General features: G+C 45.4%; 2 protein-coding genes across 2 annotated transcripts; one reads left to right on the forward strand and one right to left on the reverse strand.

Annotated features, from left to right (window-relative positions):
- Window positions 1-16307, forward strand: LOC111951173 (proto-oncogene DBL). The gene is made up of 27 exons (XM_070434640.1): window positions 1-139; window positions 5705-5833; window positions 6108-6224; window positions 6428-6577; window positions 6698-6822; window positions 7013-7127; window positions 7226-7345; window positions 7498-7689; window positions 7859-8050; window positions 8409-8580; window positions 8800-8885; window positions 9930-10015; window positions 10219-10285; window positions 10373-10488; window positions 10605-10674; window positions 10794-10886; window positions 11068-11160; window positions 11268-11393; window positions 11548-11763; window positions 11882-11974; window positions 12432-12510; window positions 12689-12749; window positions 13070-13269; window positions 13546-13658; window positions 13825-13937; window positions 14027-14130; window positions 15168-16307. The coding sequence occupies exons 1-27, from the start codon at window positions 89-91 to the stop codon at window positions 15200-15202; spliced, it is 3114 nt and encodes a 1037-aa protein (XP_070290741.1). The 5' UTR covers window positions 1-88; the 3' UTR covers window positions 15203-16307.
- A 239-nt stretch (window positions 16308-16546) lies between these two features.
- On the reverse strand, window positions 16547-21679 carry f9b (coagulation factor IXb). Its single transcript, XM_023969212.2, has 8 exons — window positions 21476-21679; window positions 18764-18933; window positions 18630-18654; window positions 18384-18497; window positions 18014-18145; window positions 17555-17907; window positions 17336-17462; window positions 16547-17242 (listed from the first exon to the last, which is right to left on the reverse strand). The coding sequence occupies exons 1-8, from the start codon at window positions 21540-21542 to the stop codon at window positions 16662-16664; spliced, it is 1569 nt and encodes a 522-aa protein (XP_023824980.1). The 5' UTR covers window positions 21543-21679; the 3' UTR covers window positions 16547-16661.
- Window positions 21680-26802: the final 5123 nt, after the last annotated feature.

Consider the following 26802-nt stretch of genomic DNA (forward strand, 5'->3'; position numbering starts at 1 on the left):
CAGTACTGATGGAGGGAGGGAAGTTGTGAGGCGGCGCGATATCCCCTAAAAATAGGGAGATATCCCCTAGAAAGGCCAACCTAAAACCATGGCGGAGGCCAATCCTTTTAGGGGACTGCCCCGTTTGCGGAGGGCCGCGGTAAGGTGTTTACGATATAAGTATTTCTTTGATGTTTCCCGAAATTAGGATCAGGATCTGTCTATTGCAGCATAGCGAGGCGAACACTGCTTGGCCGGGATGTGCCCTACTGCGGCATCAGCTAGAAATCGCATGCGACTTAAGGCATATACAAATGTCAGATAACACTTGAGTTTCTGTCTGTTCTTGTAAGCGTGAATTTCAAAAATAGTTTACATAGTTGTACGTCTATACATGTGTTTGGAGATGGGGGGGGGGGTCGGACAGGACATGCCAATGACAAAATGGAGTGTATGATAAGTCTTGCGGGATAACAACAGTAACATTAGTTGAAACAGGTCTTTAGGCATTGAAGAGTGATATAACCTAGTGTTTGTTGTGGGAGGCTATTATCATCAGTGTTATCTTTATCGATAGAGAGTTAATGAATATTGTATGACCTTAAAATATTATTGCAGTTGCCTAGTTGCATTTCTACAGCTATCTGTATGTATCAGTCTGCATCATTCATATACAGTTAGCTAATAACTGATATAGCCTATTGTACTATATTTGCTCTGTAGTTCACCACAGGGCACCACAGGCACCACAGCCAATTCTTACTTTGGCCGCCTTTCCTTCCAGTTCTCTGCTGCCAATGACTGGAACGAATTGCAAAAATCACTGAAGCTGGAGACGCATATCTCCCTCACTAACTTTAAGCACCAGCTGTCAGAGCAGTTTACAGATTATTGCACCTGTACATAGCCCATCTGTAAATAGCCCACCCAACTACCTCATCCCCATATTGTTCTTTTTTGTTGTTGCTCCTTTGCACCCCAGTATCTCTACTTGCACATTCATCTTCTGCACATCTATCACTCCAGTGTTTAATTGCTAAATTGTAATTATTTCGCCACTATGGCCTATGTATTGCCTTACCWCCCTAATCTTACCTCATTTGCACACACTGTATATAGACWTTTCTATTGTGTTATTGACTGTACGTTTGTTTATTCCATGTGTAACTCTGTGTTGTTGTTTGTGTCGCACTGCTTTGCTTTATCTTGGCCAAGTCGCAGTTGTAAATGAGAACTTGTTCTCAACTGGCCTACCTGGTTAAATAAAGCTGAAATCATTTATTTTTATTTTGATGTACTGTTAACAAGGTGTTTCACTGACACAGCAGTGTGGTCGGAAACGATGGAGACAGTAGTTTTGTTAGAGCTGAATTATACCAAAAAACTATCTCATAATACATGCATTATGTGATGGTATAGCGGGTCTATTTGAGATGTGTAATAGGCCAAAAAACTGTTGATATGCACGTTTCTGATCTGTGCTGCAGTGGTCAAACTAATCTTCAGCATGTCTCCACCAGGATTGACTGAGTGTGAGGGAAAGCTGATGAGCTTGGTGTCGCCTGGTGTGTTTCATTGATCACCTGTCCTGCAGACATTCAGATTGACTTTGCCTTATATCTATTTGCATTCACGCTGCTGCTCAAAGCTGCCCCTTGGATCACAGTGGCCTGTACATGGAAGTACATCTCCAATTGGCCTATGTAAAGTTCCATTACTGAAGTCTTATTCACTTTTAGTGCTGAGCCTGAGGTGCATTTGCCTCACACATCTGAAGAGTCTGACATAGAACAACAGCTAGTTGGTCACAAGGATGTTATAAGAGTCTAAGGTCCTCCACTGCTGTTGCAGTATGATGTTGGAGGTGTTGCAGTATGATGTGGAGCGTGTTGCAGTATGATGTTGGAGGTGTTGCAGTATGATGTTGGAGGTGTTGCAGTATGATGTCGGAGGTGTTGCAGTATGATGTTGGAGGTGTTGCAGTTAGAGGTCGACCGATTATGATTTTTCAATGCCGATACTGATTATTGGAGGACCAAAAAAAGCCGATACCGATTAATCGTCCGATTTATTTATTTGTAATAATGACAATTACAACAATACTGAATGAACACTTATTTTAACTTAAAATAATACATCAATAAAATCAATTTAGCCTCATAAATAATGAAACATGTTCAATTTGGTTTAAATAATGCAAAAACAAAGTGTTGGAGAAGAAAGAAAAAGTGCAATATGTGCCATGTAAGAAAGCTAAGGTTTAAGTTCCTTGCTCAGAACATGAGAACATATGAAAGCTGGTGGTTCCTTTTAACATGAGTCTTCAATATTCCCAGGTAAGAAGTTTTAGGTTGTAGTTATTATAGGAATTATAGGACTATTTCTCTCTATACGATTTGTATTTCATATACCTTTGACTATTGGATGTTCTTATAGGCACTTTAGTATTGCCAGTGTAACAGTATAGCCTCCGTCCCTGTCCTCGCTCCTTCCTGGGCTCGAAACCAGAAAACACATCGACAACAGCCACCCACGAAGCGCGATTACCCATGCAGAGCAAGGGAACAACACGCCAAGTCTCAGAGCGAGTGACGTTTGAAACGCTATTAGCGCGCACCCGCTAACTAGCTAGCCATTTCACATCAGTTACAACAACCAGCCTAATCTCAGGAGTTGATAGGCTTTGAAGTCATAAAAGCGCAATGGTTTGAGCATTGCGAAAGCTGCTGGCAAAACGCACGAGTGTGCTGTTTGAAATGATGCTTACGAGCCTGCTGGTGCCTAGCCATCGCTCAGTCAGACTGCTCTATCAAATCATAGACTTAATTATAACATAATAACACACAGAAATACGAGCCTTAGGTCATTAATATGGTCGAACTATCTACTCGCGCAACAAAACATTTATTTTTCAGTGAAATACGGAACCGAGGGCCTCCCGGGTGGTGCAGTGGTCTAGGAACTGCATGCGACAGTGCTAGCTGCGCCACCAAGAGTCTCTGGGTTCGCGCCCAGGCTCTGTCGCAGCCGGCCGCGACCGGGAGGTCCGTGGGCGACGCACAATTGGCATAGTGTGTCCGGGTTAGGGAGGGTTTGGCCGGTAGGGATATCCTTGTCTCATCGCGCTCCAGCGACTCTGTGGCGGGCCGGGCGCAGTGCGTGCTAACCAAGGGGGCCAGGTACACAGTGTTTCCTCCGACACATTGGTGCGGCTGGCTTCCGGGTTGGAGGCGCGCTTGTTAAGAAGCAGTGCGGCTTGGTTGGGTTGTGCTTCGGAGACGCATGGCTTTCGACCTTCGTCTCTCCCGAGCCCGTACGGGAGTTGTAGCGATGAGACAAGATAGTAATTACTAGCGATTGGATACCACGAAAATTGGGGAGAAATGGGATAAAATAAAAAATAAAAATAAAAAAACAAGAAATACGGAACCGTTCCGTATTTTATCTAACGGGCGGCATCCATAAGTCTAAATATTCCTGTTACATTGCACAACCTTCAATATTATGTCATAATTATGTTAAATTCTAGCAAATTAGTTCGCAATGAGCCAGGCGGCCCAAACTGTTGCATATACTCTGACTCTGCATGCAATGAACGCAAGAGAAGTGACACAATTTCACCTGGTTAATATTGCCTGCTAACCTGGATTTTTTTTGCTAAATATGCAGGTTTAAAAATATATACTTCTGTGTATTGATTTTAAGAAAGGCATTKATGTTTATGGTTAGGTTCACGTTGGAGCAACGACAGTCCTTTTTCGCAAATGCACACTGCATCGATTATATGCAACGCAGGACACGCTAGATAAACTAGTAATATCATTAACCATGTGTAGTTATAACTAGTGATTATGATTGATTGATTGTTTTTTATAAGATAAGTTTAATGCTAGTTAGCAACTTACCTTGGCTTCTTACTGCATTCGCATAACAGGCGGGCTCCTCGTGAGGCAGGTGGTTAGAGCGTTGGACTAGTTAACCGTAAGGTTGCAAGATTGAATCCCTGAGCTGACAAAGTAAAAATCTGTCGTTCTGCCCCTGAACAAGGCAGTTAACCCACCGTTCCTAGGCCGTCATTGAAATTAAGAATGTGTTCTTAACTGACTTGCCTAGTTAAATAAAGGTGTAAAAAATTGCATTTAAAAATACATTTTAAAAATCGGCTAAATCGGCGTCCAAAATGACCGATTTCCGATTGTTATGAAAACTTGAAATCGGCCCTAATTAATYGGCCATTCCGATTAATCGGGCGACCTCTAGTTGCAGTATGATGTTGGAGGTGTTGCAGTATGATGTTGGAGGTGTTGCAGTATGATGTTGGAGGTGTTGCAGTATGATGTTGGAGATGTTGCAGTATGATGTTGGAGGTGTTGCAGTATGATATCGGATGCTTTGCATTATGATGTTGGAGGTGTTGCAGTATGATGTCAGAGGGCGTTGCAGTATGATGTCGGAGGGCGTTGCAGTATGATGTCGGAGGCGTTGCGGTATGATGTCGGAGGCGTTGCAGTATGATGTTGGAGGCATTGCAGTATGATGTCGGAGGCGTTGCAGTATGATATCGGAGGTGTTGCAGTATGATGTCGGAGGCGTTGCAGTATGATGTCGGAGGTGTTGCAGTATGATGTTGGAGGCGTTGCAGTATGATGTTGGAGGCGTTGCAGTATGATGCCGGAGGCGTTGCAGTATGATGTTGGAGGGCATTGCAGTATGATGTCGGAGGGCGTTGCAGTATGATGTTGGAGGTGTTGCAGTATGATGTTGGATTGTTGCAGTATGAATGTTGGAGGTGGTGCAGTATGATGTGTTGGATGGGGTTGCAGAGGGTAGTGATGTTGAGGTGTTGCAGTATGAATGTTGGAGAGGTGTTGCAGTAATGATGATGGGAGGTGTTGCAGTTATGATGTTGAGGTGTTGCAGTATGATGATGGAGGTGTTGCAGTTATGATAGGAGGTGTTGCAGTCTGATGAGGTTGCATAATGTGGAGGGCGTTGCCAGTATGATGTTGGAGGGCGTTGCAGTATGATGTAGGAGGTGTTGCAGTATGATATCGGAGGTGTTGCAGTATGATGTCGGAGGTGTTGCAGTATGATGTTGGAGGCGTTGCAGTAGGATATTGGAGGTGTTGCAGTATGTTGTGAGTTTCTCTGCTATTCCAGAGACAGTAGAAGGGTTCTATTTGACCGGCATTTCTCCTCTTTCTCTATCATTAGTTTATTTTATTCATCATGTAGAGACAATACTTGTCATAATTGTTTTGCAACGCTTTAAAATGAACCGGAACCTAAATTCCAGTGGACAGAATTAGAACATCTTGGTAAAATTAGAGCCCATTACATTCATCCAGAGCCATGTAGTTAACATGTGTAAAAATATATATCAAAATATAACTCGGCATTCATCTATCCATGCAACATAGGGGTTATCATTTATACCAAACATCARCATGCTGACTTAGGTGTATTCACTCTTTTAGTGTGATAGGGAGGAGGGCTTTATGTAAGAGTTATCTAATGATCTAAAAAGGTCAACAATGTAAACGTCCACACGTACTGAGTAGGATGAAAACTAAGAAGAACAGCTTGAGAACGGCAGTGAGGCAATAACCAAGTAGGAATAAAACAGAGCAGGCTGACACAACAGTCATACCACACAGGCAATGAAGTTAAATGATATCAATTAACTTAACTGTTTTTCACTTCTCCTGCTGTCTTCTTTCTGCAGATGTCCTTCCCGGGGAATCTCCACCTGGTGTTGGTTCTACGGCCCACCAGCCTCCTGCAGAGTCCCTCAGGCACCGGCACTGACTTGGGCTTCCGCTTCAGCCAGGAGGACTTCATGCTCAAGATGCCGGTAAGAAGTGGAGATGACGAAACCAAGGCTTGTTTGAAATGTTGAGCAACTGCCAGTACAGAAAGTGGTTAAGGGACAGTATTCGGGCGATCACACTAGTTGTTTCAACAGTCTGACAATACCAGGGGCTGTGAAGGACTCTCTTAGGTTGTGTTACCCACAATCTCTCTCTAAGATGTATTACTGTAATGTGAGGRGTGATTATTATCGTTTCTGGTTGTCATGGTGGGTTTGTGTTGTACACCTCGGTCTGCTACTCTGCGTTCTCCCACAGGTGGTTATGCTCAGTTCAGTGACGGACCTGCTTCGCTACATCGATGAGAACCAGCTGACCTCAGAGTTTGGTGGAACTCTGGAGTACTGCCACAGTGACTGGGTGGTCCTTCGTACGGTAAACATGCTGTCCCGCGGTGTCACCTAAAGCAACACATCGATTTATAGGCAGACCYGGTATTTTGGAACACTGACCCCGTCAACAACATGTAGACAATTAACACCGCAAAGCAGCYTGGATGTGCGGTGTGGCAGAATACGTGACAAATTGGTGTTTTTGGTAWAAGGCAGACATTCGTGAATATTTGTCTCCCTCTGTAGGCTATTGAGAGCTTTGCCGTGACCGTGAAGGAGATAGCCCAGATGCTGCAGTCGTTCGGCACCGAGCTCGCCGAGACCGAGCTTCCAGATGAGGCCGACGACATCGAGTTCCTCCTCAGATCCCACACTGACAAATACAGGCAGCTGAAAGTAAGACACATCTCCCATGACAACCTTGGAATTATTCAAACATTTTTGTTGTTGTTGCAAGGCCGGAGTAGTGCATGGTGTTGTGATGTCCTGTGAATAACTGAATGGCAACGATTGCAGGATGAYATCAGGTCAGTGATGCGGGAGGGCCGTCACTTGCTCTCCAACCTGGAAGCCGCCAAGGCAGCTAAAGCTGATGGTCAGGAGGACAAAGATATCAAACAGGACTGGGACACGGTGCAGAGGTAGAGTACACTGTTAAAAAAAGGATGGCTCAGACAATTGTGTTTCTTCACATGCCGTTGGTGTGTGTAGTTTCATTTATCTCATGTTGTCTTTGCGGTAGCTGCCATGGGATGGGGTTCTGGAGGAATTATCGTTTTGATAGATTTAAGTGTTTGACCTTTTAGCTTGTGTACCATCTGTTTTGGTCAGGCTTCTGGCCCAACTACGGGACATGGAGATGGCTTTTGATGGCTTTTTTGAGAAGCATCACCTGAAACTGCAGCAGTACCTTCAGCTGATGAGATACGAGATGAGCTTTCATGAGGTACAGACAGTTGAGAGTGGTAAAAGTGAAACGTGTCAATCTGTACTATTTCCTACATTTAGTGCCAAAGGTCAAACTTCCTTTTCGCTGTTGCTCAGATGGAGGAGATCCTGGACCGGCTGTCTGGTCAGGAGAAGGAGGTCGCTGCAGTGGGCGGGACTGTGGTCCAGACAGAACAGCTATTAAAAGATCTGGAGTCACTGGACACCCGCGCACAGGTCAGGGTCCCACGACACAAAAGAACCTCTCGCTTGACCCTTATCGAGTACATCTTGAGATTTCTGACAGAGAAACGTAAACTGCTCCAGATAGATGCACCTATGATGGGGATCCTTGACTGGGGGGTTTTTGTGATTGTGGTGGTTGTCAGGAAGAGATGGGCCGTGCCCAGATAATCATCCTGCGCGGCCACCAGCTGGCCACCGGTCACCACTACGCTCTGGCCCTGATCGTCCAGCGGTGCAACGAGCTGCGGCACCACTGTGACGTGCTGACCACCGCTATCCGAGCCAAACGGGCTGCCCTCACCCGCATACGTGACCTGCTGCTGCGTCTGGAAGAGGCATGCGAGCGCACACACACACACACACACACAATTGTAACCCCCATCCTCCCATATCCACTCATAAAGCTTGTAGAGTCTGTGATGTCTGTGATGGTCAGTGTGTCATGCTTCCATGCGTCTCTGTGTGTGTGTGTGTCTGTGTTTGTGTGTCTACGTCCGCCCTCAGGCCCGGCGCTGGTGTGACGAGGGGGCTTACCTCTTAGCCAATCAGCTGGTGGATAAGTTCCAGTCCAAGGAGGGAGCTCAGGGAGCGCTGCAGGATATAGAGAGACTCCAGGAGGAGACACCGTTGTGTCTGAGCCAAAGCCCTGATGTCCTCAGTCTGGAGTTCGAGGCCATCCTGACCCCACAGCTAGAGGTATGTGTCCCTGTTCCATAGTGTGTTCTTTGGTATCAGTCACTTTTTCACCCAGCCTGGCTCCAAGTCATACCGTGCCATTTCCTCCCGTTATCACTGTATCATTTCATCCCAAAGCTCTTTGGTACGACGACAACATCCTGTCAACACAGCAAACATGACAAATACTCTGATACTACTTCTGCCACAAGCGTAGAGTATTATTATCAACAACCTACTGTTGCCAGCACTTTCCACCCTCATGCAGATCCAATAGGCCTGTCGATCTCTATCGGTAATCTCTCTCTCTCTCTCTCTCTCTCTCTCTCTCTCTCTCTCTCTCTCTCTCTCTCTCTCTCTCTCTCTCTTTCTATCTCAGTCTCAGATTGGGGTGGCCACTGAGAAGCTGTCTGCCATGCAGAGAATGATCCACAACAGACAGGCATGTCTGAGGAAGCTGGCTGACATTCAGGTGCGGCCCATCCAGCTGGTGGCCCCTCGGCCTGAACACTCTCCCCGGTGCAAATCCCCTCTCTTCTCCCCCAAACACAGTACGTTTCCATAAATACACAACCACAAAACTCTTACCGAGGCCTAACGGACGCTGAATGTGAATTCGTTCTCGTACTCTGATTATTAGGTGTGTGAGAAACGATTTTTCAAGAATGATAGTGGACATTCAGCAGCCTGTCTTCCTCAGATCAAGTGTTCATACTTGAAGTAATAGTCTTTTTTTTAAATAATCATTCTGTGCATTTTCATGCCTGCAGGTGTAGATTTCAACTCGGTTCTCAACTCAAGGTTCTCTTTTGACCTCTTACCTGGCAAGAGGGCAGCTCGGAAAAGCCCTAGAAAGGTGAGAGTTGGGTTGTGACACCTGAAAGATCAGAAGGGTTCATTAAGTGTATGACACGTACGGGACCTGTATTAATATAGGACTTTGGTTACGTGGTTATTTCGACCAGCATGCCCGTTTTTTTTTTCTCCATTCGACGATTCGGATGGGATTTGTTTTACCAAACTGCCCCGGGAAATATATCATTTTTCTCMTTCAAAATGGACCATCGTGTCGGGAGCCAGGAGGCTGTTCCAGGCGTGAATATATTTCAACTTATCTAGGGATAGCCTTACATTGGCTTTCAGTTTGGAGAAGGTAAATGGTTTCAATAAGAACTGTGAACTGTACGCAGACATTCAATTAACTGACGCAATTGCCAATTTATCAATTCATTGGCACAATATCATCCGCTTAATCTTTTAAAAGAGAAATAGGCAGCGGGCTGCTGGTTGAATCAACGTTGTATCCACGTCATTGTCATGAAAGTACGTTGAACCGAAGTGGAAGAGACGTTGAGTTAACGTCTGTGCCCAGTAGGCGGGAAAGTTGGTATATGACAAAACAGATCATTCATCTGGACGCTACGGGCGTAGCACTTTGTTTTTAAGACTGCGTGCCGCACCTGTTCAACTCTGTATTATCCCTCAAAAAAACAGGGATGACGATTCACACGGGATAAGTATTAGCAGAGGACCTGGGGAGTTTGCCAAAAAACAGTCGCAGACAGTCGTTTTTTGGGGGGGGGCTGGAATAATAACCTTCCCGCCAAATAAAAATGACTGACATGGCCGATACGGACAAGACTAAAATGACGGATGTGGTGTTTTGTGCTCGTGCGGATAATTACATCACCCGACCATCCCAACCTCCCCCGTCCCAATAGGGCTATAGAATGTCCCTACTTTACATTTCATGTAAACACGATTTGCATTTTCTCCAGTGTGGGATAGCATATTGTTTTATCTGGCCTCCACATCATCTTTGTCCTACAGAGTGGCTTATCATTGTTTCAGCTTGTCATGTTGACTAAATTCATTCCTGCTCTCTCTCTCTCCCCTCCAGATAGAGGTGATGCATGACTATGAGGAGAATCGCAACTCTCTCTCYTACGGCCAGGAGGGAGAGGAGAGCCCAGACCAGCTGAAACGGTGAAACAGCACCCCACTCATCATCAGTCTGCATGTACTGTCTGATTCCAGCTTGGTTCCATCAACTATTTATCTGGTTTTGTCTGTTATCTGCCTAGAAAATGTATTTACGTTTAATTTAATAAAGGAATTTCCCTTACTGGTGCCTCTCTGTCTCTCTCTCTCTCTCTGTGCATCTTGCTGACTGTGCTTTGTGTCTTCAGACACATAATCAAAGAGCTTATTGAGACAGAGAGGATCTATGTAGAGGAGCTGCTCTCTGTCTTGCTGGTAAGGTGTTTCATTTAACAGTTGCACAGACACACAAAACATCCCAAAGGGTACAATATATAAAAAAACAAGTCTTCATTTCTGTAGGGTTACAGGGCAGAGATGGATAACCCCGCCCTCTCCCACCTACTGCCCTCTGTCCTGCGCAGCAAGAAGGAGGTCCTGTTTGGGAATATGCCAGAGATCTACAAATTCCATAGCAGGCAAGGATGTACACAAACACTCGCTCTTTCACACGCACTGATAAGCAAAAGCTCTGTTTTTACAGTGAGGAGAGTATTGATTGAAGTCATGCCTCATCCGCCCCTCCTCTCTACAGGACCTTCCTCCAGGACTTGGAGGGGTGCCTGGAGACTCCCGAGAGGGTTGGAGCCTGCTTTCTACGACGGGTGAGCAAGCTTCTGATCACACCTCTCTGACTTCATGTGTTATGGGGTCATCAGGCAGAGCCCCCTGTAACCCTCTACAGTCAGTTGGCTTGGTTTTGACATTTTCTCTGTCGTTTCAGAAAGAAAAGTTCCAGGTGTACGAGCGTTACTGTCAGAACAAACCGCACTCCGAGTTGCTATGGAGACAGTGCTCTGCTTCCCTCTTCTTCCAGGTACTCTGGCTAAGTGGACTGCCAAACTGTTTTTTCATTGAAGAGAGATGCACTTCCCCTTACCTCCCACTTTTGAATCCCCTTTCATGTATTGATAAAAGTTATATAGTTTTGACGAACGTTGCGTCTTCTGGATACATTTGAAGGATTTCTTCAGTCTTTCCGTCTCTATCCTGTGTAGGCGTGTCAGAAGAAGCTGGAGCACAAACTGGGGTTGGACTCGTACCTCCTAAAGCCYGTCCAGAGACTGACCAAGTACCAGCTGCTGCTCAAGGTAKGGCTTGGGCTCAGCCGACAYCTTGACTTACATGGTTCGCGTGTGTGCTTTAACATTCCATTTGAACACATTGGGGCCCTCCGGGCTTCTGTCTTTCCCGACAGGAACTGTTGAAGCACAGTGCAGACAGTGATTATATCTCTGAGCTGCAGGGGGCACTAGAGTCTATGCTGAATCTCCTCAAGTCTGTCAACGACTCCATGCACCAGATCGCCATCACAGGTTATGAGGTAAAGCATGTGAGTGAGAGAATGTATGAGTGACTAAGTGAGAATGCACGAGAAAGGGACAGATGTGCATATTTTACAAAAGTGAATTTTGTAATAATTATATCTTACCATATCCCAACATGCTGGGTTGTRTTGTGTCTGGCTGTGTCMCCAGGGGGAGCTGAGTGACCTGGGTCGGGTGCTGATGCAGGGCTCCTTCAGTGTGTGGATCAGCCATAAGAGGGGCCCGACGAGGATGAAGGCCCGTTTCAAACCCATGCAGAGGCATCTCTTCCTGCATGAGCACGCTCTGCTCTTCTGCAAGCGCCGCGAGGAGCATGGGGAGGGCCACGACCGCACCCCCTTCTATAGCTTCAAGCACTGCCTGAGGGTAAGGCCGGGGGGCAGGGCACGGCCGGCACTTCTGTTCTTATCATATGGACACACGGTCGCTTTGATTAAAGGGACAGTCAATACACTTGCGGTGGTGAATTGTGTTTTGTCTGCAGATGAGTGCTGTTGGCATCACTGAGAATGTCAAAGGCGACGTGAAGAAGTTTGAGCTCTGGTACAGTGGCAGAGAGGAGGTGTATGTTGTTCAGGTGAGGGCCACATTATGTATCATTTGATTTTGATTATCTTGTGCTCTCGGTTTAGTCTGTGCCTTGGCAAGTGATGGAGTGGGCTTGGTCTGGTCTTCTTACTCACTTCATATGTACTCACTGTATTCTAGTSAAGGCTCATCCTATATAACTACTGCYGTACCCACCTTTTCTATTCATACACTGTCCATGATGTATATACACACCATCCTGTGTATTGATATTCCGGACTCTGACATTGCTCGTCCTGATATTCCTCAATTATTTTATTTTATGTTTGGSGATTTGCGTGTATTGTTTTGTATTGTTAGGTATTACTGCACTGTTGGAGCTAGAAACACAAGCATTTCGWGGCACCTGCGATAACATCTGCAAAATGTGTACGCGGCCAATACAGTTTGGTTTGATTTGACTCGCTGACACACACACGGTACTGATGCCCGTGGTTGTTCCCCAGGCCCCTACGTTCCAGATCAAGATCGCCTGGCTCACCGAGATCAGGAAAATTCTCACCAACCAACAGAGGCTCCTCCAAGGTTTCTACTTTGCGTCTACTTGTCTGTCAGCTTCCATGTTGGGTGTGTTGTTCATTCCCCTTGTCCTCTATTGTGGTGTGATGTGACTTGTCTGTCTGCATGCCAGTAGTTGGGTTAAACTACCTGGAGGTCTAAAGTCCCTTTTTATCTGCCCTCTGCCCCCCTCTCCCTCTCTCAGAAGACATTCCCCCTATTCAACTCTCAGAGCAGACTCCTCTGTCTCCTCCCTCTACTGACAGGTGATGCTCTTTGCATGTCCTCTCACGTCCTCTCATGTTCTCTCACGTCCCCATGTCTTACAATTTGCATGATGAACAAAGAGAACATTGGGATTTCCTGGAAATGTTTGAAAACGGCGCTCGTAGCGTGTGATTCGCTTGTGGTCGATTCCAATCATAGCTTGGTTTCAACTCATCTCCAACCTAGTGACTCCCGAAATGTCAAGCTTGTTTCTCTGGCGTTGGTCTGGAGAATGATGTGACTTAGCCAGTGCCTGAGGCCAAGCTTGTGACCATGTGGATGTTGTGTTTCTGCCCCGTTCCTTTGCGACGCGGGACAGTCTGGCTCATATGTCGGTGTGCATGCCGTGGAGTACCGGGCAGATCACTGGCTGCTCAGGTTGTTTTGATGTCCTTCCTCACAGTAAGCCTCTAGACCAGTCCCTCAGCACGGAGGAGGCCGAGTCGTCGGGCCGCACCAGCCCCGTCCTCACAGACCCCGTGGTCTTCTCCCCCCAGCCCCAGCACAACAATCGACGCAGTGAGTAAGCGTGGAAAACAGCAGCCATTTTGTCTCACCAACTCACTTTAGTAGCAAAGCAGACTCCAAGTCTACTGGCCAATTGKGGCCGGTCGGTGAGGTTTTGACACTGAAAAGTCCAGCATGTCGTGGTGGAATTGTGTTTTTGTCGTCAGTGGGAAAGTTTTGAAAGTGTCTAACGTAAGTGACATTTAGGTGAATATGTTTGGCACGCAAAGAGACGCCTTTGACTTGTGGGGAGGGTTGTAATCGAGAGCTTCTGTCTGTCAAACGTAGGTTGGCCTGGCACCTCCCACTCAGTGGACATCTGTGAGGGTCCGGAGGACTGGAGCACCACTGACTTGTCCAACCTGTCAGACTCTGACGAGGAGGACGACCCTACTCCACTGGTGAGCCAGTCTAAACGTCACCCGGCGTTGTAGTGTCAAGTGTTCCTGCAAAACAGTTTGTGGACGTAATTGGACATTGKAGTTAGAGCACGATGTAAAATACGAGGCTATTGTCAGTCTGTTTTTTGTTTATCTGGTCTTAATGGGACATGTTTTCCTCTCACAGGTTCCTGGGAGGTACAGGGCCCTGGTGGAAAGTAGTGTGTGCAGTACAGATGACCTCATCATTAAGTGCGGCGATGTCATCCAGCTGCTGGATCAGGACACTGTAGGGAAGTGGTGAGAAGCCCCGTTACTAATATCACTACCGCTGTTACTGTTGCTTGCTGTCGTTACTACAGCAGCACTCCTGATTCTCTCTCTGTCAGGCTCGTGAGGAATGTCAGTCGTTGTGATGAGGGTCGGGTCTCAGCTGATAACCTGCACAGGATTCTGGGAGAGAGTGGCCGTGCCCACTCAGGCAGGATGGAAGGTGAGGGGCTCCCCGTGGAGCAATAGTAGAGATCACTGTTCTTGTGTTTGTAGCTATTAGCAAGGATGAATAAGATGTCCTCATATCCACAAACATCAAACCTGCACATTACGACCTTACTACCTGTGTGTTTCTCTACATACCTGCACTTACGACCTTACTACCTGTGTGGTTTCTCTACATACCTGCACATTACACCTTACTGACCTGTGTGTTTCTCTACATACCTGCACATTACGACCTTACTACCTGTGGTGTTTCTCTACATACTGCACATTACGACCTTACTACCTGTGTGTTTCTCTACATACCTGCACATTACGAACCTTACTACCTGTGTGTTTTCTACATACCTGCACATTACTACCTTACTACCTGTGTGTTTCTCTACATACCTGCACATTACGACCTTACTAACCTGTGTGTTTCTCTACATACCTGCACATTACACCTTACTACCTGTGTGTTTCTCTACATACCTGCCCATTACGACCTTACTACCTGTGTGTTTCTCTACATACCTGCACATTACTACCTTACTAACCTGTGTGTTTCTCTACATACCTGCACATTACGACCTTACTACCTGTGTGTTCTCTACATACCTGCACATTCGACCTTACTACCTGTGTGTTTCTTACATACCTGCACATTACGACCTTACTACCTGTGTGTTTCTCTACATACCTGCACATTACTACCTTACTACCTGTGTGTTTCTCTACATACCTGCACATTACTACCTTACTACCTGTGTGTTTCTCTACATACCTGCACATTACGACCTTACTACCTGTGTGTTTCTCTACATACCTGCACATTACTACCTTACTACCTGTGTGTTTTCTCTACATACCTGCCACATTACTACCTTACTACCTGTGTGTTTCTCTACATACCTGCACATTACTACCTTACTACCTGTTTTTTGTTTTCTCTACATACCTGCCTCATTACGACCTTTACTACCTGTTGTGTTTCTCTACATACCTGCACATTACTACCTTACTACCTGTGTCTTTCTCTTACTCTTTCAGGGAATCAGAAAACCCGAAAGCTCAGCTCTCTCTGAATGAAGCACGTGCCATCCACTCTCCGTCCGGACACAACCTCTGTCACCATAACTGTCGTCCCGACATCATTCCCTATCCAAGGTCATCTTTCCTGGAATCTCCAGGGGCCTTGAACATGCTGCCAGAGAGACCGACCAGTCATCAATCAAACCAGAGGATCTGAAGGGTCAACTTTGCCTTCTTTTACCGTCCATCTCCGGAAATGTATAATAATCACCACCATATTAATACCATGACGATAAACCACAAGGACGTCTTTTTACATTTCCTCCAGAGGGTGCATGTGTTGCCGTGGGTAACATCCCTACCCACGTCAAGCAAACAACCTCAAGCACAAGGCAGTGGACTGAGTCTACTTTCCGACCCCAGGCRGCATCACAACATCCCCTTAAAGAACTGTCACCCCGGGGAGATAGGATCTCCATGTCTTCATTTTCCTGTGGATGAGATGCATGAACTGTTTCTAGTCCACTATAAATATATTTACTTAGAAAAAGGACTGTTTTACTTCTGTTACAGTGAAAGTGAATCAATCTCTATTTTTTTACATTTGTGTGTAACTATCATGGTTCACGATAGACCATGATAGATTTCAACATATCATCAATGCCAGGTTATGTGCCAAAACATGCTATTGTACAGTTGCCCTGTCTGCTTTATTTGTTAGAACAGCCTCATTTTGTACCACTCTCATTACCCCCAATTACTATGGTAAATAGCTTACATTTCAGTGTGAAAACTAACAGCAAGCAAACMGTGCCAAGCGTTGTATTTCTATGCTCACTATTCTGCATGAATGTCAACAGGGCGTTGCAAGTGGTCAGTTCCCTGTTGAACATTGCCTAATGCTTCTTTTTATGTGCACTGCAGTTTTGTGCCTGTAGGGGGCAGTCATCTGACCATTTGACGTGAGAGGAGGGTCCTGCAGTGCTTCTGCCGCTGCTGCTATTTCTGCTGCTGAGTGAGTGTGATGATTGGATGYTGCAGCTTATATGTCAATTCTCCACATAGACGGACGTTGGGGATTCATGTGAATGTACAGAGAATTTCATATATGACATGGATGGAAATTATTTTACCAAATACAAGCACAAGATAATCTGATGGGAGAGTCTTTCTTTACGTTCTAGGTCATTTAGCAGACACTCTTATCCATTTTCGTAAATGTTTCTTTACTATGTCTTAATTWWTTTTWWTTTTTTTACCTTTATGGGTGTGGATGTGCATTTTGTAAATGTTGACTGACACTACTGTACAAGGCGTAGGCCTCTGGGTCAGTCCCTAATGTTTCTGAAWCTGCCTGACTATTTTGAATAACTTACAGAAGACATTCAGAGACATCATTTCCMGGATCCCTTTTAATAAATCAACAAAGAGTAAATCAGCTCAGTTAAACATTACACAATGGTAATCATCCAAAACGTTAAGTAACATAAGGGCATGRGGGTTTTGGACCTCTCAGACATCAGGCTCAGAATTGGAACCAATGCTTCTAAGCCCAGTGACATTGGAGATCCATGAAAAGTAGCGTGACACACGTGTGTAGATGCCATACTTCCCTTCCTTGGCGCACTCCTCCCCCCAGCTCACGATGCCTGTCAGAAACCAAGTGTCCCGGTACTGGGTGGCATGGGGACCGCCACTGTCCCCCTGGCATGAATCCTTCTGCTCGYTGCGGTAACCGGCACAAAACATGAAGCGGGACACCCGTTCTGCGCTGCTGCCCTTGCACTCGGTCCGGTCCACGTAGGGCACCTCCACCTTCTGCAGTATGGAGGACTCGGGGCCCTGGAAGCGCATCCTGCCCCAGCCRCTGACCACCGAGTTAGAGGCCTCCCTCAGCAGCGTCTCAGTGAAGTCCTTGGGCCCCAGGCAGATGGGGAGGCTGTAGTCAGAGAGGAGTGCGGGCGTGCGGAGCTTGAGCAGGGCTATGTCATGGTTGTACTGACTTATCTTGGCGTCGTATCTCGGGTGCATGTGATGCTCACCCACAGCGTGGTCATGCTCCGTCCCCTCTTTGACCTGCATGTTGTGCTCCCCTGGAGAGAGACATTGTGATCAGATGAACATTATTTTGAACGAGTGAAGCACACATACGAAATAGGCAATCACTCCTRCTTGGTTTGACTCACCCACTCTGACGAAGAAGGATCCAATCTTGCCCTCGTTCAGGCAGTGGGCAGCGGTGATGACCCACATCTCACTGAGGAGGGTGCCACCACAGAAGCTCTGCCCGGTCAGCTTGCTCATCAGGGACACCTGGCAGTGTCCCAGAGGTTAGCACAGACAACCACAGTCTAAACACATTGACTGGAGGGGCATAGTTACACTCACACACTCGACGGTCCTACCTGCCAGGGGATCTCCCCAGGTTTCACTGTATTYCCCCCAACGATGCGCTGGTCGCTGGATGTCTCTTCCTGGATGGTGGGCAGTGTTGGGTAGAAGGCCCAGGAGGGCAAGTCACCCAGCTCTGAGGAAGAGTGGCTGCTACTGGTGCTGCTGATGCGGTGGGGGGTTGTGGTGGTGGCGTTGACCGCAAGAGAATCTAAGGTGTTGTTCACAGAGGCCTCCGGTGCCTCAGTGATGTTGAGGGCGTTGTCGTAGGAGTGCTGAGTCTGATCAACATTTACGGCTGTGATGATCGACCGAGAGGACAGCGTTGAGCTTATAGCCTTGCCAAGGTGACCACAGGGGAACGGTCCTGGCAAACAAACATAGATGAGACCGGTTGAAAATAGATGATAGATGATTTAAATCAACGCAAAGGGAACATAGAGCACGGATTTATATGCAGGATTCATCAGTACCGTCTGGTTCACAGGTGGTCTTGTCCGGAGCCAGTTTATACCCTGTGGCACAGTCACACACAGCATGCTGGGCGTTCAGCACACAGAAGTGGGAGCAGCCACCGTTGTTAATGTCACACTGCTTAGCCATCTCTGAGTAGGGAGAATCCATGAGAACAGAGGATTAGGAGACTAGTTGACTTTGAACAATGGGGGGGGGGGTTAACGAGGTTAACATGTAAGCTACTATAAGGTAAACATATGCAATGAAATGTTCAGGTTGAAGCAGGAGTATCTGCAAATCCAATCAAATGCCAAGTGGATGAAAAGATAGTCTACGTTACTGCGTTTGATTTGATTTGAAACAAAACGCAGGGACCACATTGCTCACCTATCTCACAGTTTTTCCCATTGAACTGAGGTAGACACCAGCACACGTAAGCACTCATKGCGTCTTTACACTTCCCCCCATTCTGGCACGGGTTGGACTCACACTGGTCCCCGTCTGTAGGGGCACACAGACAAAGACTTGACTGCAGGTAGATGAGATAGATTATACCAATCAGCTGATAGAACAACTCTACTATCTCTACAGAATATCGATTACATTTTTTTATTTTTTTGCATTAATGCTTACCAAGGTAATTCGCCCAGAATTGCATCTAAATAAAAATAAAAACAAACACCATTATTGATGCTGTCTGTCACTTGACATGGCAGAGCCTAATGGGCAGATGGACTTCACGTGGGGTTGTAGGGGATGCTACCTACTGTTTTCTCCTCGTTCTCAAACACTTCCCTCGCCTCCTCCAGATTGCAGCGCTCCTCGATRCACTCCCTCTCCAGGTTGTCCTTCTTCATCTCCTCGAAGGCCCCYGTGTTGTAGCGCTTCTGCCTCCTCAGGAGGGTGTCTGCAGACTGCCTGGACAGAAAGACTGAGGCTGGGGAGGAAACGAGGACAGAGATGGGGGGGGGTCACTAAATGAACAATTGAGTTGAGATGAATTCCCCTTATAGGTTGGCGAAGCATATGTCGTTTACCATGAAGAAGAAAATATCATCATTGACATATAGAAAACGTCCCTTCCTCTGACTCTTCTCATCCTCACCCTTATGCTCTCATCCTGTATCTGTACCCTGAAGTTTATACAATGTGCCACTGCATTTGACTGACTGACAACGGAACTGGAAGGAACTGGTGTGCATGGGTGTCATGCACACCAAAAATCTGAGGGGGCACAAAGTATGTGAGGATGACTAGGGGGGAGTCTGGAGGGGGGCTAGGGCCCCCGTCAGGAAGTTGAAGAATTTTGCATTTTTAAACAGCTTTTTTCCTGAAATCTAGAGCCATAATCATTATGCTTAATTAAAAAAAAAATGTAAATGCTTATTTTTCTGCATGTCTAAGCATACCTCTTGAGCTGTCTGTATCCTCCCGACTGGTGGTTATTTTTTTAAAGAAACTAAATACACTATATATACAAACGTATGTGGACATARAAATCGAGCACACCGCCATGCAATCTCCATAGACAAACATTTGCAGTAGAACGGCCTATACTGAAGAACTCAGGGACTTTCAACGTGGCACCATCATCGGATGCCACCTTTCCAACAAGTCAGTTCGTCAAAGTTGCAACACTCATTACCAAGCTCCAAACTGCCTCTGGAAGCAACGTCAGCACAATAACTGTTTGTCGGGAGCTTCATGAAATGGGTTTCTATGGCTGAGCAGCCTAAGATTACCATGCGCAATGTCACGCGTCGGCTGGACTGGTGTAAAGCTTGCCACCATTGGACTCCGGAGTAGTGGAAACGCGTTCTCTGGAGTGATGAATCACGCTTCACCATCTGGCAGTCCGACGGATGAATCTGGGTTTGGCGGATGCAAGGAGAATGCTACCTGCCCGAATGCATAGTGCCAACTATAAAGTTTGGTGGAGGAGGAATAATGGTCTTGGGCTGTTTTTCATGGTTCTGGCTAGGCCCCTTAATTCCAGTGAAGGGAAATCTTAACGCTACAGCATACAATGAAATTCTATAGGATTCTGTGCTTCCAACTTTGTGGCAACAGTTTGGGGAAGGCATTTTCCTGTTTCAGCATGATAATGCACTTCTGCACAAAGTGTGGTCCATACAGAAATGGTTTGTCGAGGCCTCCCGAGTGGCGCAGCGGTCCATGACACTGCATTGCAGTGCTAGAGGCATCACTACAGACCCGGGTTTGATCCCAGGCCGCGACCGGGAGGTCCATGAGGCRGTGCACAATTGGCCCAGCATCGTCCGGGTTAGGGGAGGGTTTGGCCGGCCGGGATGTCCTTGTCCCATCGCGCTCTAGTGACTCCTTCTGGCGGCCGGGTGCATGCCAGCTGTACGGTGTTTACTCCGACACATTGGTGCAGCTGGCTTCTGGGTTAAGCGAACAGTGTGTCAAGAAGCAGTGAGGCTTGGCGGGGTCGTGTTTCGGAGGACACATGGCTGTCGACCTTCGCCTTTCCGGAGTCCGTACAGGAGTTGCAGCGATGGGACAAGACTGTTACTACCATTTGGATATCACGAAAAAGGGGTAAAAAGTGGAAGAACTTGACTGGCCTGCACAGAGCCCTGACCTCAACCCCATCGAACACCTTTGGGATGAATTGGAGCGCCGACTGCAAGCCAAGCCTAATCACCCAACAACAGMGCCCRACCTCACAAATGCTCTTGTCGCTGAATGGAAGCAAGTCCCCGCAGCAATGTTCCAACATCTAGTGGAAAGCCTTCCCAGAAGAGTGGAGGCTGTTAAGGCAGCAAAGGGGGGACCAAMTCCATATTAATGCCCATGATTTTGGAATGAGATGTTCGACGAGCAGGTGTCCACATACTTTAGGTCATGTAGTGTGTGATTCTCTTCATCKCTGCTAACGTCTGTGTAAAAGATTGAAAGGAATGTGAGTCTTATCCATTTAGCTATTGCRTTTCTTTTCTAAAGTCTACCAACCTTGCCAGCAGRCATGCCAGCTAAGATAGTTWGACAAGTAATCTACTCTAACTTGATTGATAGCCTGAAATGGMTTCTTGGTAGCAAGTTATGAGGATGGGTGATTGAGAACCTATCTGGGCTAGCTAAARSCAACTTCATAWAATTGCTAGATKGCTAGGTATTACAGAGAAACAACAACAACAAAAAATGTGCTTAAAATTAWARTAGTTMTATATTTTTAAACAGGACAAAGCTGAGGGGGAACATGCCCCTGTGCCCACTACGGGCATGAGGTATCAGGGAAGAAGTGAGGCCAGTTTACTGAAATCAGAGTAAAGTCCTGGTTTGGGTTTATGTGAAGCAGAAATAACAGAAACTGTTGAGACAAATAATATGTGAGTCAAACATCACGTTTGTACGGTATTTCTCTACTATCACAAAGAATGATAAAGAAGCACTTATGAGAAACATAGGATACTGTTTGCCGATATCTTTTTTTTTGTTAGATGTGTGAAGCCTACCTCCAGAAGTGAACTCGTTTTCCACCATGAATACAGCAGTTATGACAAATAAACAAATCCTTGTCATCTTGTTGCTCTAGGTAGTTATTCCTATTGATATCCCACCAAACAGAAAAGTCCAAAAAGGAATGGACAAACTGACTCTAAACTCCAAAGTACAGGAGACTATTTGCACATGACCACCTGGGTAAGCGAATCTCTCTCTCTCTCTTTCTCTCTCTCTCACTCTCTCTCTCTCCGTCTCTCTGTGAGTCTGTATAAAATTAATCTTCAAGTTTTTTTAAAAAGTTGGGTGGCTTGAGTTAAAACCTAACTGTCATTATTACATCTATTGGTCTATATATTGTGCTGATTCAAATGTAATTGTTCATACATTTTTACTAATTGAAGACAAATGTTGTCCAAACTTGGGCAACACAACAAATATTGACAGTTGCTGCCTGACTTTTGTCACCCCTGTGTTTGAAGTGCAAGACCGCTGAATAGTGGTTCTTCAACCACAAGGTTATTTCCACTCTTGATAAAGGTWAAAAAAAATGGCTGTTGTGAATTCTAGTCTGTGTCACAAAAACAATGATTGTGTACCCAAATGAGGGGCAGAGGTGGGTTTGTCAGTATAACTCTAAGTTGAATAGTATTTGCAGAGCTCGCAAAGCTGTCAGCTCCTGATCTCTTCCTAGGGACGATGCCAGCTCAGGCTGGTGAAGTTCTGCCTCACTAATTATGTATTTTCCCATATCTAACTGTCCTGCTGTTTTCCCCGTCTGAGCTTTAGTGACCTTTGGATGATAAGAGTATAAGCAGGGCACTAGGCCTCTAAAACAGGCTACATGCAGTCACAATGTGAGTGTGGTACTACCAGCAGAACAGGCAGTGTGAAAGCCTCAGAACAAAACATAGGACATGGAAACTATTGGGAATATTTCTAAAATGTACAACTACAAAGTCCTTATTAACCATTATATAGTTTTGCACAGCTAACAGAATGTAAAATGTATCATAGACAATGCTCTCATCTTCCCATGGACATTGACAGCACCTGTATTCAAGCAATGATCTCGTTCACAGATAAATATATTTTGCTTAGAAATTACAATGACGAGCTGAAATATGAATTTGGTTCCTGTTTATGAAAGCTTGGCCCTTCGAGTCGGTACCAATGATGTACTGCATATAAACCCTGGATTGCTACTACCCAGTAGGAGCAGTCCTCCATAGGAATGAATGGAATTAAATGTTTCAAGGACAAAAGGACATCTATTTAGGTATATTTGTGTTGTAGTGGGGACAGTAACATTAGTACTCTCTAAAAAAATACTTTCAAGAAAATGTTGTATGTAGTTACACAATAMGTAAATAAATACACAATGATTAACTAAAACTTGACTATATACACGGTGTACCAGTACCGAGTCGATGTGCAGGGGTACGAGGTAATTGGGGTAGATATGTACATATACTGTAGGTAGGGATAAAGTGACTAGGCAACAGGACCAGCAGCATATGTGATGAGTCAAAAGAGTTATCAAAAAAGGGTCAATGCAGATAGTTAAGTAGTTAAGCAATAGCTACCCGGACTAATTATTTAGCAGTCTTATGGCTTGGGGGTAGAAGCTGCTCACGGTCCTGTCCTGTTGGTTCCAGACTTGGTGCATTGGTACTGCTTTGGCGTATGGTGTCAGAGAGTCTTTGACAATTTTTAGGGCCTTCCTCTGACACCGCCTGGTATARATGTCCTGGATGGCAGGGAGCTTGGCCCCAGTGATGTACTGGGCCGTAAGCAATACCCTCTATAGCRCCTTGTTGTTGAATGCCAAGCAGTTGTCATACCAAGCGGTGATGCAGCAAGTAAGATGCTCTCAATGGTGCAGCTGTATAACTTTTTGAGGATCTGAGGGCCCATGCCAAATCTTTTCAGTCTCCTGAGGGGGAAAAGGCATTGTTGTACCCTCTTCACGACTATGTTGGTGCGTTTGGACCATGATAATACCTTAGTGATGTGGACACCGAGGAACTTGAAGCTCTCGACCTGCTCCACTACAACCCCGTCGATGTGGATGTGGGCGTGCTTGGCCCTTTGTTTCCTGTAGTCCACGATCATCTCTTTGTCTTGATCACATTGAAGGAGAAGTTGTTGTCCTGCCACCACACTACCAGGTCTCTGACCTTCTCCCTGTAGGCTGTCTCATCGTCGTCGGTGATCAGGCCTACCACCGTCGTGTTGTCTGCAAACTTAATGATGGTGCTGGAGTTGTGTGCGGCAACACAGTCGTGCATGAACAGTGAATACAGGAGGGGACTAAGCACACACCCCTGAGGGGCCCCCATGTTGAGGGTCAGYGTGGAGGATGTGTTATTGCCTACCTCCTGTCAGGAAGTCCAGGATCCAGTTGCAGAGGGACGTTTTTGAGGATCCTTAGCTTAGTGGTGAGCTTGGAGGGCACTATGGTGTTAAAYGCTGAGCTGTAGTCAATAAACAGCATTMTCACGTAGGTGTTCCTTTTGTCCAGGTGGGAAAGGGCAGTGTGGAGTGTAATAGAGAWTGCGTCATCTGTGGATCTGTTGGGGTRGTATACGAATTGGAGTGGGTCCAGGGTGTCTGGGATGATGATGTTGATGTGAGCCATGACCAGCCTTTCAAAGCATTTCATGGCTACAGATGTTAGTGCTACGGGGCGATAGTCATTTAGGCAGGTTACTTTAGTCAGCTGGTCAGCGCATGCTCTGAGTACGCATCCTGGTAATCTGTCCGGCCTTGTGAATGTTAACCTGTTTAAAGGCAGGCTAACTCACAGCTAACTCCACTTACCGTGAATTAAATGACTAAGCCAACGGGGTTGAGGACCAATGAAATCAGAATCCCTCCCTCTTGCAAAGATTGCGTCATCATCCCCTTCATTTTAGAAAGACGACTGGTTAAATATTTTATTCAACAAATGTTTTTTGGTTTTGTTGTAAAAACAAAAATAGTCATGTTAAAATATGCTAGAGTTAGCGCAGGAGAATGAGTAATATATGGATGAAGCTTGACCTGGAATGTGAAGCTGTCTGAAGCTGGTTAGCTTTAGGAAACCATGAGTAGATCTAGCTCGCTTCATAGGATACCCCTCTGKTATGACAGCAACCCATGCGTTGGTTTTGTTTAYCTAGCCACTGTTTCAAATGCTAACTTTTTAGCATTTGTGACACAAATGCGGGGGGGGACCCTATCACCAAATTTACTGAGAATATATAGCACAGGATGAAGAAACAATACTCCCGAGCCGCAGCGCCATACTACTTGTCAGACATGGAAAACTAAAACTGTGTACTGGTCGTTGGGGTGGGATTGGCGTGGTGTGTGGGGGATTCGTGGGTAGCTTCTGACCACTTCATTGGATTCCTCATGTCTTACTCATTGTTTGAAAAAAAGTTTAGTCTAAATTGGATGTTAGGTACTAYAATTATTGAATGTTATATGAATCTTATAAATTACAATTCATGTCTTCTGGAAAGCTTATCTTGTCTGTTTCTAACTGCAGAAACGATTTCAGAACAATCTGAGATGGTTTGCTGGAATGACATGGAACGATCCACTTACAAAATAAAATGCTTACCATTGAAAAGGTACTTTAATCTTGTTGCAGCATAATATCCTACACATTTTCTTTATTGTGGATGCTCTATCAGAAAGCTATTGGAATCCTATTGGACTGCTTTCTTTCATGGACATCAAAAGTAAGCTGATCCTCGCAATGCTGTACGATTTTGTATCACCTCTATCAGAATCCTATTAGTGTATAGCCATGTTTTGAGGAAAAAATCCTTAAGAATGTAATATAAATATATATACAATTCCCATCGACAAAATGTATTTAAATCCTATAGGAGAAAAAACATTGCAATCCTATAGGATACTATAGGATTCAAATACAAAAACCCCAGTCAATTCTACTCTGCCCTAAATCTTGTAGGCTGTAGTTTTGAGCCAGTTACTCTTGATTAGTTCGTTAGTATAAGAACTAAATGGACCTCAGAAAGTCATAATGATCATGACAGGAAAGAAAGCCAAGACTAAGATAATAAAATGTTCTAAGTAGGCTTACCACTAAATACTTTTGATTATATAAGCATTCGTAGTCGTGATAATCACAACAACCTAAAACGAAGAAGTATGACAGATGATGATGATGACGATGATGATTCTGATCACGATTATGATGAGGATGATGATTAGGCTGTCATGCGTTATTAAAGTCCTTTTTGGAAGAGCCTGTATTGGGAGTAATAGTACAAATACGGGGAGTATTTAATGCATTTCAGATTATTTAAATGTCGTTTTATTCATTTTGACTGTTTTGTTTCAATGAAATCTCTTTAATAAACAACTTGACATTTGCACGGTGAAGTTGGCTCCTTGGAATCTTGAGTCTCGGATAGAGTTCAGAGTCTCGGAGGCGCGGACCTGTGTGGCTGAGTGGCGGCGGCGTCTGTTCTTGTGGAAGGACAAGGAGAGAGGTTACTCAATCTTGGTAAACTACCTCCGTTCACTTGCAATTTTGTATCACCTGCTATCAATTTGACACCTTAGAAATATGATCATTTATATAAATGTGTGCATGTCTCGGTTATGACAGTTTTGCTTTGCTTGCGAAAACGTGGCGGAGTGGTCTGAGTATCGAACTGTTTTATGTGGTTTACAACAATGCTGAACATATCTTCTTTAAGATAACATGTTTTATTGGACACTGAATTCACATGGTAAATTGTGTTTTATATATTACCTCTCTCAATAAATCAAGTCAGCAGACTCCCTGGCTAAACGACCAGTAGCCTACGGTCAAGTAGCTTATCCTTAGTGGTTTTGTGCCACAGAGCCCCACCTGATGATTAAAAAAAAATCTGAAACCGCCTTACATGTTCTTGTAATTCGAAGGAGAACCAGTGTGGCGTTGTTCTGCTGAGGTGAAGCTTCATTGTGCGATTTACCAAGACGGCTCTATGAGTGCAAAAACGGCGAAACAAGTGACAAAAGAGGAAAAGGAACATGCAACCAGAGGTGAGTGATCAGCCTACCCAAAATGACAGAATGTATAGCCTTTAGGAATGCTTTATGTCACTTTCACTGTAATGTAGGGGTTTAACATGAAGTCGGTTAATTATCTTTCAACTAAACGAATTCAGTGCACCTCATCAATATAATATCACAACGGTTTTGACTATTATCAAGGTTACCTACACACAGTCGATACGATATGCAAATAACAAGGAGAAACGACTGGATAAAAATGTAAACAGTGTAGGCTAAACAGAATATGCCGTGTACATGGAGACGAGAGACAGACACC

This window comes from Salvelinus sp. IW2-2015, linkage group LG23 (genome assembly GCF_002910315.2).
Source record: "Salvelinus sp. IW2-2015 linkage group LG23, ASM291031v2, whole genome shotgun sequence".
NCBI classification, from domain to species: domain Eukaryota; kingdom Metazoa; phylum Chordata; class Actinopteri; order Salmoniformes; family Salmonidae; genus Salvelinus; species Salvelinus sp. IW2-2015.